Source organism: Aspergillus aculeatinus (assembly GCF_003184765.1).
Source record: "Aspergillus aculeatinus CBS 121060 unplaced genomic scaffold BO66scaffold_10, whole genome shotgun sequence".
Lineage (NCBI taxonomy): Eukaryota > Fungi > Ascomycota > Eurotiomycetes > Eurotiales > Aspergillaceae > Aspergillus > Aspergillus aculeatinus.
The window spans coordinates 416,665-428,825 of record NW_020291479.1 but is presented as its reverse complement, the minus strand read 5'-3'; the positions used below and the strand labels follow the sequence as shown (position 1 = coordinate 428,825).

Genomic DNA, 12,161 nt, shown 5'->3' with positions numbered 1-12,161 from the left:
GACTACCACAGTGATTACAGTAATATTCCAGAGTACCGATGACATGTCCAGTCTATCAAAGGTAAAGAGATAGATTACTGTTGCACTAGAATATTTCAGGATTAAAGCCTACTAGAATTTGCACTGAACTTCTTTGCCCAGGGCTGTGCTCATAACGAGAATGCCCGCGAGGAACAAGCGATTATAGTCAGGCTTACATATAATCGATGAGAGTATACTTCAGAAAGCCAGCAATACTTGCAAGGATTGAATAACTGGATATCGGCGGTGGCAGTGGGGAATATAAAGCCAAAATGTTAGCCCGTTAACTGAAGCTCGCTGGAATGATGAAGATCGGGGTTGTCGTTATTGATGCATTGTTGAGACTACAATTTTTGAACTCATTTTTGTCATGATTGAAATAGTCACAGGATTAACTTCAGATGACAGAGGGAAACAGCATCTATGATCGGCGAGTATCAAAAATTTAAACGCTTTCAAGAACCGTTTCCTTGAACTCCCTCTCAACCTTGTGACCCTTGTCATCGGTCGTAGACTCTCCGTGCAGGTTAAGCAGCGCACCGAGGTCGAACTTGGGGGACTTGAGAAGCTTGACCTTGCGGATGTGGACCTAGTGTCTGGTTAGTAGTCTGATAATATTAGATATCCGTGTCGCTAGACTAACGTTCTGCAGAGGATAGATGCCCTGGGTAGACTTCTCAATCTCACGGCCGATAACCTCGGGAATTAGCTTGGTGGTAAGCTGGGCGAGAGAGCAGCTGGCAGCTTCGCGCTGGATGATCTCGGTCATCTTCTTGCGGATAGCACGGATCTGGGAGGAGCGAGCGTATGTGGTCTTCTTGATCTGGTTGGGGCGTCTCTTGGTAAAGGCAATGGCGAAGAGACGAAGGAGATAGTCGTCGGTGGTCTTAACGGTGACATTGGCCTCGATCAAAGACTGCCACTTGCGCACCAGGGAACGGAGCTTGTCGGTGGTGAAATCCAACCCGTGGAAGTTGGTCAAGCAGTTCTTTCCCTGGATTTCGTCGACACGGAGCTTGACCTTGCGGAAGGCGTGATCCTCATCGTTCTGCAGGTCGGCAAGGGAGACCTCGACGATCCGGCCCTTCAAAGAGTCGTTGGCGTTCTTCAGACCGCTGGTGCGGTTGACCAGAGTCTTTCCAACACTTTATAAAGGCTTGTTAGTGTCATTGTCGTATACCCGGGGCCACGAGGTAAATGTTGCACGAGATAATGTCATAAACGGAACGTTGGGGTCGCAGCATACTCTCTGATTTGGAAAGTTGAAGGAGCCTAATTGCGATCAGTCGAAGCCAGAGCGCTACTATTGAATGCAAAATAACTCTACCTTCAAGGAGTACTCGTCCTTTCTGGAGAAGGGATCAACGGTTCTCTTCTTGATGCCCTTCTTGCCCTTCGACAAGCGCTTGTTCCTACCAAGCAATCAGTTACTGAACGCTCAAATTGTAGTCTGATTTTCGGTAGGTTGAGAGGGGATGTAAAATTTCGCATACTTTCCGACGGCCATTATTGCGACTCAGGTCTATCCCGCAACAGTTGAAGACAGACTGAAATATCACACCAAGCGCACTGGTGGAGGGAGTCGATTCGATTGTCGCTGGCTTGCTGCTCAATCGCGGAAAAGTGTAGAAATCCAAATCCCACAGAAAAGTCAGCTAAGCGAGCCGTCGGCCCTACCACCAAATTACATAATATGCTTCCCCACAAATATGCTGCCTTAAGAGGTTTTGATTGGCCCCCGTCGGTCAACCACGCGTGACTCTGAATCCATTTTCCATAGATCTATAATAACTTGTTATTGGAATAGTTTGATACAGCATATAGTTTGTTGCAAAGTTCTGTCTATGTCACTATCTGCAAATGCAGGCTCTAGGCTCTTCTCTTCAAATCCGGTATATCTATCAAGATCGGCAAATCAGACAGGATACTCCGTATAATCTTCAGTGTTCTCTGTCTCCTATAGTCATGTTTAAAGATTTATCCCAATGGAATGCCAATTGTGTGGGGCTATACAGAATATGCAGATTTCTCGGTGTAAGCAGCATGACTGTCACTTGCTGTTAGGATGTACAGTATGGACGTGCGAAGTTACCCTTTTTAATATTCTAAGACTTTACTTGGTTTTCGCATTTCCCGCGAAGAGAAATACTATTTAAGTGCCTGGAAATACAGTATGCTGATTGGCAACTCCCCACCGCTTTAGTTACATGATATTTTATGTACCGCAAGGAAGATTTATCGATCAATGTGAACAAAGTACTTGGTACTCCGTACTTTCTTCCTTGCTAGCTGCATGTGTATTTCCAATTTACGGGAAATTTACATATGGGCAAGTGGTCCGGGTGCTGACATCAGATTACCGACGGCCCGTGACCATGAACTCAACAGGATTAGAGTGTTCATACTTTCTGGCCTCGCACCATCATAGATCACAAAAGTTTGAATCATGGTATGTTATCTGACTTCTTGGTGATAATGGCGATAATTCTAATGCTCGGTTTGCAATTTAGGGTAAGCGAAAGAAGTCGAGCAGGCAGCCCCAACAAACACGAAAGGTGATTGATGCGCTGGGTACCTATGACTCTCACTGTTTATTGACTCGCGACAGAAAGAACCACTGCCCACCACATTTGCATGTCTGTTTTGCAACCACGAGAACTCGATCATAGTAAAACTGGACAAGAAGCTTGGTCTGGGAAACCTCACTTGCAAAGTGTGCGGGCAACGATTTCAGACAGGAATCAATTGTGAGTCCGCCTTCCCCGGATCATGTTCGAGGATGTCGGCCTGCTCATCTCACGCTCTAGACCTCTCTGCCGCCGTTGACGTGTACTCGGACTGGGTGGATGCTTGTGATGCGGTTGCCAAAGACACTGCCCATAGATACGAAGAAAGTGATGCCCGCGTCGGACACTCAAATGACTTCAGTGCTTCACCTAGTGCTCGAAACCTGAATACCGAAGATGTGGATCCTGGTGCAGAATATGCTGATGATTACTGACGTTCCTGCGACAATTGGCGGGGAGTAAAAACCAGATATGCCTTGCTCTGGTTTAAAGACTTCATTAATGCCTAAATACCGCTATATTGAGTGTAATAAAAGTAATATCATTCAAAGAAGATCCCGTCATGACCACCCCCATACACCTGACAACCTCTTACAAGTACCAATGTCGATCTAGAGTGTATAGTATCTATCACCGAAGTCACCCAGCCCCGGGATGATATATCTAGCGGTGGCGGTCAGCCGGTCCCACCTTTTATACTGTGGACAATGCGCGACACTTACTTTTTCTCATCCAAACCCTGATCTATAAATGCAGTCACTACCCTGAGCTTGGGAAATCGTTCTGCGAAATCCGCGACTCCCGATGGACTTGCAATAAGGTTGAGAAAGAGTATGCGATCTTCCGGAACACCTTTTGCCTTGAGAACTTCGACCGCAAGCGTTGCAGAGCCGCCTAGGAACAATTAGGTCGAGCCAGCCATGTCGGTGTGTCGCGACTTACCGGTTGCGAACATTGGATCTAGAAGGAGTACCCATCGATTGCGGATATCAGTTGGAAGCTTCTCGTAGAAAAGCTTTGGTTTGCAGGTCTCCTCATCCCTTTGAATCAGGATTTTGCCGATACGCACAGATCGGCAGCAGTCCCTTAAGCCTTGCTCCATGGCTTCCCCTGCCCTCATTATCGAAACGCCGCATATTTTGCCTTCAAATCTAACTCCGAGGTAAACCCTGCCTACTGGTGTGGTAACCGATTGCTCGACCACTGGTAAATGGTTGAGACCTTCCTCGACTAGGAGGCGAATGATTCTATTAGAATAGAATATGAAGTCGGCGCGACAAGTTTGTTTGTCTCTGATCATGCTGTCAAGAGGATTAGCGCATCATAGTACAGGACGGAGGCGATGCTCCAAAGGAAAATTTGTATGTTTATGCCATTTCTTACGTCAGAAGAGCAATCAATTGAGGGGTCTGTGGAAGGACATGGACATTCTCGTAGGATATATCTTTGGAGACTGTTGCTGTAGGCTTTTCGTCCTCTGGTCTGTAAAACGGTCCGACACCTTGTGCGGGAGAGGGTAGAGGTTCGAAATTGTTCTTATGATCCATGATTCAAGGCTTGCCTATGATGATTTTGGAATAAAGGCAGAGAGGATGAAGGCGGGCAGGAGGGGGGGGGGGATGAGGAACTGGTTCTAATGTCTGTGCTCCGAACTATCTGCTGAAGTCGCAGTCAGACAGCAGAGCCATATTCTACTAAGACTAGTTTCATTACTCTATGTGAAAACTAATGTCTTTATGACAAAATAAATCTTGACAGCAAGTAATATGAGATGCGTCATTTATGTCTATCATAGTTAAATTATCCAGGTGATAATTATCTACTCGAGTGAGAAAGGGAGCTGCTACATCCACTAGGGCTTTGTATAAGGGCCCTGCTGACTCTTCCAACCTTCGCAATTGTCACGTGCAAATCAGGTGATGATATGACACTATAGGTAGATCCTTTCTTTATAGTCGATAATAACAAAAGTATGCTTTTTTTATATTTTTAATTACTATATATTAGTAGCATGTTCTGCTTGCAAATGTTACGGGACAGATGGATTATGCTAATTGTCACAGGCTAAAGCACAAATACTTAAATTATAATAATTCTATTAATTGCTGCTTTTTAATACTATCTAGATTATACTAGATATAGCCGCTGCTACAGTAGGCGGTAATCTTTATAAATATAGTTATAAGTATAATAATAGATACTACTTTAAAAAATTATAATTATTTAATTATACTAATAGCTGCTAAAAATCATATAATATAAAAAAATAAAAAACTGAAAATATAAAATTAAAATATAAAATTAGATAATAATTAGAGACTAAATAACAGTCAGAAACTAAGTAATAATTAGAAACTAAAAAAAATAATATAAAATAAAATTATAGAAAAATAAATATAAAATAAGCTTATTTATTACAAGCCTTGGGTACTCGCTATACTTGGTGTATGGAAGGGTGGGCTGCCTCGCAGGCTTTCTCGCAGGGCCGTTGGCAGGGCTGTTTGCAGGGCTGTTGGTAGGACTGTTAATAGGGCTGTTTGCAGGACTATTAATAGAACTATTTTTATAGACTATCTTATACTTGCGTGCTCAGCCGTAGGACCGGTAGTAGGACTATTAATAGAATTATTTATAGAGCTGTTAGTAGAACTATTTTTTTATAAACTATTTTATATTTATATACTCGGCTGTAGAGCTGTTGATAGACTTACTTATAGAACTATTAGCAGAACTATTAGTAGGATTATTAATAAGATTATTAATAAAACTATTAATAAGACTATTAGCAGAACTATTAGCAAAGCTATTAACAAAGTTATTAATAAAACTATTAGTAGGATTATTAATAGAACTATTAATAAAACTATTTATAAAACTATTTCTTTATAAATTATCTTGCAGGTTTTCTCGCAGGGCTGTTAGTAGAACTATTAGTAGAACTATTAATAAAATTATTAATAGAACTATTTATAGAACTATTAGTAGAACTGTTTTTTTATAAACTATTTTATATTTATTTATAAAACTATTAATAAAGCTGTTAGTGGAACTGTTTATAGAATTATTTATAAAACTATTAGTAGAACTATTTATAAAACTATTTATAGAGCTGTTTCTAGAATAATTTATAAAATTATTTATAAAATAGTTTATAAAATAATTTATAAAATAGTTTATAGAATAGTTTATAGAATAATTTATATATAAACAAAATATTAAAAATTATATAATTTAAGACTAAAATATAGAAATTTTAATAAAATAAAACTATTAAGTCAGCCGGATAAAAATAAAACAAAATATTTATATAAAAAATACTAAAATCTAACTTTAAAAAATTATTAAAAATTAAATTTTTTATATTAAAAACTAAAAATAGTATTAATCTATAGCAAAAAGTCTGATTTATTTATAGAATTTTAAATTTTTAGAAAATATAAAAAATTCAGACTATAAAATAAATAAATATAATTTTTCTTTTTTTTATTAATATCTAGTCTTTTTAGGAAGATGGGATTATAAAATATTATATTTCAAAAAATAGAATTTTTCTACATCTAATAAATCTTTTTTTAAAAAGTTTTATTAAGAACTGACTGAGAAATCGAATTTCTAATTAAATTGTAACATTTTTGTATATAATAGTAGAGATTTTTTTTAATCTTATTAAGATTTTTATTATTCTTTTTATTAAGATTTTTTTTATTTTTTTTCTTATTTTCTTTTTTTCTATAGTTTTATATTTACTATTACTGTTTAAATTTATATAAATTTGATTAAATATCTGGATTTCTAATATTATTATAGTAGCATATAAAAACAGACTAAATAAAACTTTATTAAATATTAGATTGTTTTATTATAGTTAGAATAATATTTATTAATTATTATAAAAATTTAAATTTAATAAAAATTTACTAAAATATATTTTATTCTTATTATTTATATTAAGTTGTCTAGTAAGTATAAGCTATTTTAAATATTTTTTTTAAAAAAAATATTTATATTCGGTAATTATATCTACTGCTATAATTATTTAGTTAATATAATTAAAAAAAACTATTATAATAACAAATTTTATAAATATTAGTATATATTTTATTAAAAATAAAAAAATTTAATATTATATGAAAATATATTTTATTGGTAGTATGAAATAAAATTATATTAATATTAAAGTAGAATAAAATTTTATTTATAATAATTTTAATAAATTTAATTAAAAGTTTAATTATTTTTTATAATTTTATTTAGATTTAACTAGTATAAAAAACATAGTAAAAAATATATTATTATCTATTACAAAATAATAAAAAAATTTTAAAAAATAATTTAATTAGAGTTTAATATATTATTATAAAAATTATAAAATATTAAAAAAAATAAAAAAAAATAAAAAAATAAAAACTAAGATAAAAATAAAACAATAAAAAGAGTAGAAAATAAAATAAAATAAAAAACTAATAAGTAAAAAAAATTAAATATATAAATAAAAAAATAAAATAAATAATAAGATAGAATAAATAATAAAAAAATAGTTAGATTAAAAAATTATTAAAAATTAAAAAAATCTAATAAAATTAAAAAATAATATATTTATTAATTTATTTCTAGTAATTATTATATAATACCTACTGCTACAGCAGCCTATACCTACTATTATAGCAGCCCGCTCCTAGATTAATATAGATTTATTAAACTATTAATCTGAATATTTATAATATCATATTATTTATTTATTTTTTATATAATATATTATTCTAAGATTCTTTAAAAAAAGATTTTTTAAGAATTAGTTTTAAAATTAATAAAAAATTATTTTTAACTATTTTATTTACTTTATTTAATTAGTATATCTATTATATTAAGTAGTTTCTAATAATTTCTAATTTTTTTTTAATTATCTAAAAATAATAATATATTATTTAATAAATCCTTAATGAAATTATTTTAAAATATTTTATTTATTTTTAAATTATATTATTTAATCTAGATAGATATTTAAAAAGTATAAGCTATTATTTATTAATTAAAATAATTAAAATAATTAAAAAATAGACTTAAATATTATAAATAAAATATAAAAATATTAAATTTTTAGTAGAATTATATTAATATTTTACTAGTTTAACTTTATTTTTTAAATATAAAAAAAATTAAATTTAAGAAAATCTTTATTTTCTTTCGTTAATTTAGTTTGTAATAAAGAATAAAATAGATTTATAATTTATAATATATTTTTAAAAAAGCTTTTTAAAGATATTATATAAAAAATTAAAAAGTTTTAATTATAATTAGTTATATAGATTTTATTTATCAGCAGAAATAATACTAATATATTAATAAAAAATATCTAAAAAACTACTAAAATACTAAGAAATTATAAGATTATTTTATTTAATAAATTTTTTTATTTAAAATATAGTTATTTTATAGTTTAATACTATAAAACAACTTAAATAAGCTTACTAATAAAATAATTAAAATTTAAAAAAGTTTTATTTTTATTTAAATATTTTAAAATATTACTTTAAATTTAAATAAAATAATGAATATATTTTAATTTTTTTAAAACTAGTATCGGAATTTAATTAATATATTTATAAATATATACTAAAAGTATTAGACTTTTAAAAGAAAATAATATCTATTATTGTTTATTATTAGAATGTATTAAATCAAAAAAGAAAATAAGATTTAAAAAAATAAAAAAATTATCTAAATAAGATTTTTAAAAAATCTAAACTTTTATAGTTAACTAATAAGTTTTTTTTATTAAAATTCTTATAAAATAAAAAAAATTAAAAAAAGACTTTTTATTATTATAAATATAATAATAAATATTATTTAGCTAATTAATATTCTTATAAAAATAAGAATAATATTAAACCAAAACTAATAAAAAATAATAATTAAAAAAGTCTTTATATTTTTAATAAACTAATTTAAAATAGAAACTACTATTTACTTTAATATATTTAAAATTCACACAGATTTAGATTTATATATTAAAATTAATTTTATTAGTTATTAGTTTATTTAATAATTCTATTTTAACATAACTTATTTTATAGTTTTATTAGTTATTATAATTAATTATTTTATTATAAATATCTATAATATATAAAAAATTTTAATTATTATTATTAATTTAAGAAAAATTATATAATTATTGATAAAATATTATATAATTATTAATTATAACTTAAATCTTTTTAAAAGTCTTATTTTATTTTTAATAATTATTTTAAAAAATCTATATATTTATTTATCTATATAGAATCAGTAATAGTAATATAAGATTTAAAAATTAAAAATCTTATTTTTTTATAAATTTATAAAAGCTTATTAAAATCTTATTTATATTTATATTATTATTAAATTTTTAAAGAATATCTGGTTATTAAGAGATGAAATTTTTTTAAATTATTTATAAATTAAATCTAATAAAATTATATTATTTTTTAAATTTTATAATTTTATAAATATATTTTTTTTAGTTCTTTTTAGTAATTTTTTTATAAATCTTTAGACTATACTATTAATCTAAAAAATAATAAAATTCTATTATATAAATTTATTTATTTTTTATTTTAAGTTAAGTTTTAATCTCTTTATTATTATATTAATAAAAATATTTATTTAGAATAAATCCGATCTTTTAAGAATTTTATAAAAGTTTTTATTTTTTTTATATTTAAAAAAATAGAGGCCTCTAATTATATATAAATTATAAAAACTTTAATAAGATTTTAATTAAAAATTATTATTTTTTACTTCTAATCTTAAAGATTTTAAATAGGATTATAAAAGCTAAATATTTTTTAAAACTTAATATTTAGAATATATATTATTAAATTTATCTTAAATAAAAAAATAAACAAAAAATAATATTTTAAATCTATTATAAATATTTTAAATATTTAGTAATATTATTTAAATTAATTAATATTTTAGTTATATTTTAAAACTATATTTATTTAATTTTTTATAATATATTAAATATTTTTTATATTATTTATTTAAATACTATTTTTATTTTTTTTAAAAACTGTTTTTTTATATTCTTTATTTATATTAAATATTAGAATATTTATAGAAAGTAGATCTTTATATTAAATCATTAAAATATATTTTTTATTAAGATTATATTAAATTTCTAGAATATATTATATTTTTATATAATTCATTGATAGACTTTTAATAAATATTTAATATTTTTATATAGCTGATGCTAATTATATATTATAAAATCTAAATATTCTTAAAATTTTATAATCTTTATTAATATTTTATTAAACATTATTTTTTAATTATCTTACTACTAATCTTTTTATTAAAAAATACTTAGAATCAAAAAAAGCCTAGAAAATCAATATTATTTAATAAAAAAATAGTAGTATTTTAATAGCTTTTTTATAATTTTAAAACTATATTTTTATTAAAATATTTTCATTTTTAATAAAAGATTTAAATAGAACTAGATATTTTTTAATAAAATATAATAGAAACATTATTCTAGCTAGATAACTAAAAAATATATTATTTTATTATATTTTAATTAAAGAAATTTAATAATAGTAATACTTACTATTTAATCTTAGATTAAAAGTTTTTTACTATTATTTATTTATTTAAATATTAGTATTAATATTTTAAAGAGCTATTATATAATATTAAAAAAATTTTAGATTATTAAAATTTTTAAACTTTTATAAAATAATTAAAACTAAATAATTATTAAATTTAATAATATATATATTTTAATAATTATAATTTTATTATTTAATATTAGTCCGGTAGATATAATTCTACTAATCTATTATTAAAAATAAAAAAAAATTTAAAAATTCTATTTAATATAAAGATTCTAAAATTAATATAATATTAAATAACTAGTAAATTTTTAGTAGAATCTTAGCTAGTTTCTATAAAATCCTAATTTAAATATAATAAGATATTTTTTATAACAAAGTTCTAAACTTAGTATTTATATAATATTAAGTTTTTAATAAAATTAAAAAAACTAAAAAATTAATATAAAAATAGCTAACTAAATTAGTAAAATAAAAATATTCTATAGTTTATATATTAATATATTAGTAGTATTCTAAATAAATAAATATAAAAATTTATTATATTTTAAAACTATTAACATAAACTTATTTTTTAATAAATATATTAATATATCGGTAGTATTCTAAGTATATAAAAATAAAGATTTATTTTATTTTAAAATTAATAAAAAATTATATTTTTTAATTGAAAAATCTAAAATAAAGATATAAAAATATATTATTAAAATCTTACTATTTTAAAAAATAATCCTAAGTTTAAATATTAGAAAACTAATAAAAGAAATCTTATTAGATATAAATATTATTTATATATTTCTATAGAAAAAAGCTTTTAATAATATCTATTAAATCTTTATAATAATAATGAGTTAATAGATTATTTTCAATAATTAAAAATAAAATTTTTTTAAAAGAAAATTCTATCAAATAAATCTTTATAAAAATATCTTATATACCATACGGAAATACAGTTTTTTGAGATTTGGCCTTTAAAAATTAATAATTCAGTTAATTCTTAATATTTTCGGAAGATTTTTAAAGATTTAAAAATCTAACTTTTTATTATATTTTTTAAGTTTATTTTTAGAAAAATTTAGGTCTGGTTTAGAAAAGTTATACTAAGAAAGTATATTTTTTTTATTAATTTAGATACCGGTCTATCTGTTTATCTTTTTTATTTAAAAAAAGAATATATTAGAATTTAATTATTTTTTTATATAAAAAAAATATGGCTCGGCTCCTACGGCTCTTCTGTAAATTTTTCTAAATTTGTTTTTATTTTATAGATTTTTTTATAAAATAAATAAATCTATATCTCTTCTGCGGTTTTTTATATATACTATAAATATAGTCGGTTTTGAAAATATTATTTTCTTACTTTTTATTTAAAATCTTTATATAATTTATATAGTTTCTATAGTTTATATAATTTTTATAGTTTTAATAATTTCTATATTTTACTTAGATTAATATTTTTTATTTTATACTGTAGAGCTTTCTGTACATTTTTATTTTATAAATAATTACATTCTTATACTATTAAAGCCCTATATTATATATATAAAAAATTATATTTTTTAATATATTTACTACTATAGTTCCGGACTGCTTAAATAATTATAAGATTTATAAATCTTATTTTAATTATTAAATATAATTTTTTTTATTGTATTTTATTTTTTTTTATTACTGACCTCTTAGATTCTTTATTATAATAATTATTATAAAATAAATATAGTTCCGGTTATAGCTAGTTTTATAGTCTACTAATATAATAAACTATAAAAAATAATAAATAAAATTTAATTAGAATAAATAATAAGTTTTATAGTATTTATAGCTAGTTTTATAGTCTGCTGGTATAGCAGATTATAAAAAATAATAAACAAGATTTAATTAAAATAGATAATAAGTTTTATAGTATTTATAGCTAGTTCTATAGTCTATTAATATAATAAATTATAGAAAATAATAAATAAGATCTAGTTAAAATAAA

At 25.3% G+C, this 12,161-nt stretch overlaps 3 protein-coding genes across 3 annotated transcripts; 1 reads left to right on the top strand and 2 right to left on the bottom strand.

Moving 5' to 3' along the window:
• Positions 1 to 150: 150 nt before the first annotated feature.
• Positions 151 to 1,528, bottom strand: rps1 (40S ribosomal protein eS1; the record flags this gene model as incomplete). The annotated part of the gene is made up of 5 exons (XM_025652719.1): positions 151 to 610; positions 665 to 1,166; positions 1,268 to 1,293; positions 1,349 to 1,433; positions 1,515 to 1,528. The coding sequence occupies 5 exons, from the start codon at positions 1,526 to 1,528 to the stop codon at positions 467 to 469; spliced, it is 771 nt and encodes a 256-aa protein (XP_025506557.1). The 3' UTR covers positions 151 to 466.
• A 742-nt stretch (positions 1,529 to 2,270) lies between these two features.
• BO66DRAFT_344265 (transcription elongation factor 1 family protein) lies at positions 2,271 to 3,148 on the top strand. The gene is made up of 4 exons (XM_025644510.1): positions 2,271 to 2,470; positions 2,532 to 2,576; positions 2,630 to 2,768; positions 2,829 to 3,148. Exons 1-4 carry the CDS (start codon positions 2,468 to 2,470, stop codon positions 3,020 to 3,022), a joined length of 381 nt encoding a protein of 126 aa, XP_025506556.1. The 5' UTR covers positions 2,271 to 2,467; the 3' UTR covers positions 3,023 to 3,148.
• Positions 3,064 to 4,314, bottom strand: BO66DRAFT_344263 (uracil phosphoribosyltransferase). Its single transcript, XM_025644509.1, has 4 exons — positions 3,972 to 4,314; positions 3,531 to 3,889; positions 3,311 to 3,482; positions 3,064 to 3,251 (listed from the first exon to the last, which is right to left on the bottom strand). Exons 1-4 carry the CDS (start codon positions 4,133 to 4,135, stop codon positions 3,200 to 3,202), a joined length of 747 nt encoding a protein of 248 aa, XP_025506555.1. The 5' UTR covers positions 4,136 to 4,314; the 3' UTR covers positions 3,064 to 3,199.
• Between the last annotated feature and the right edge of the window lie 7,847 nt (positions 4,315 to 12,161).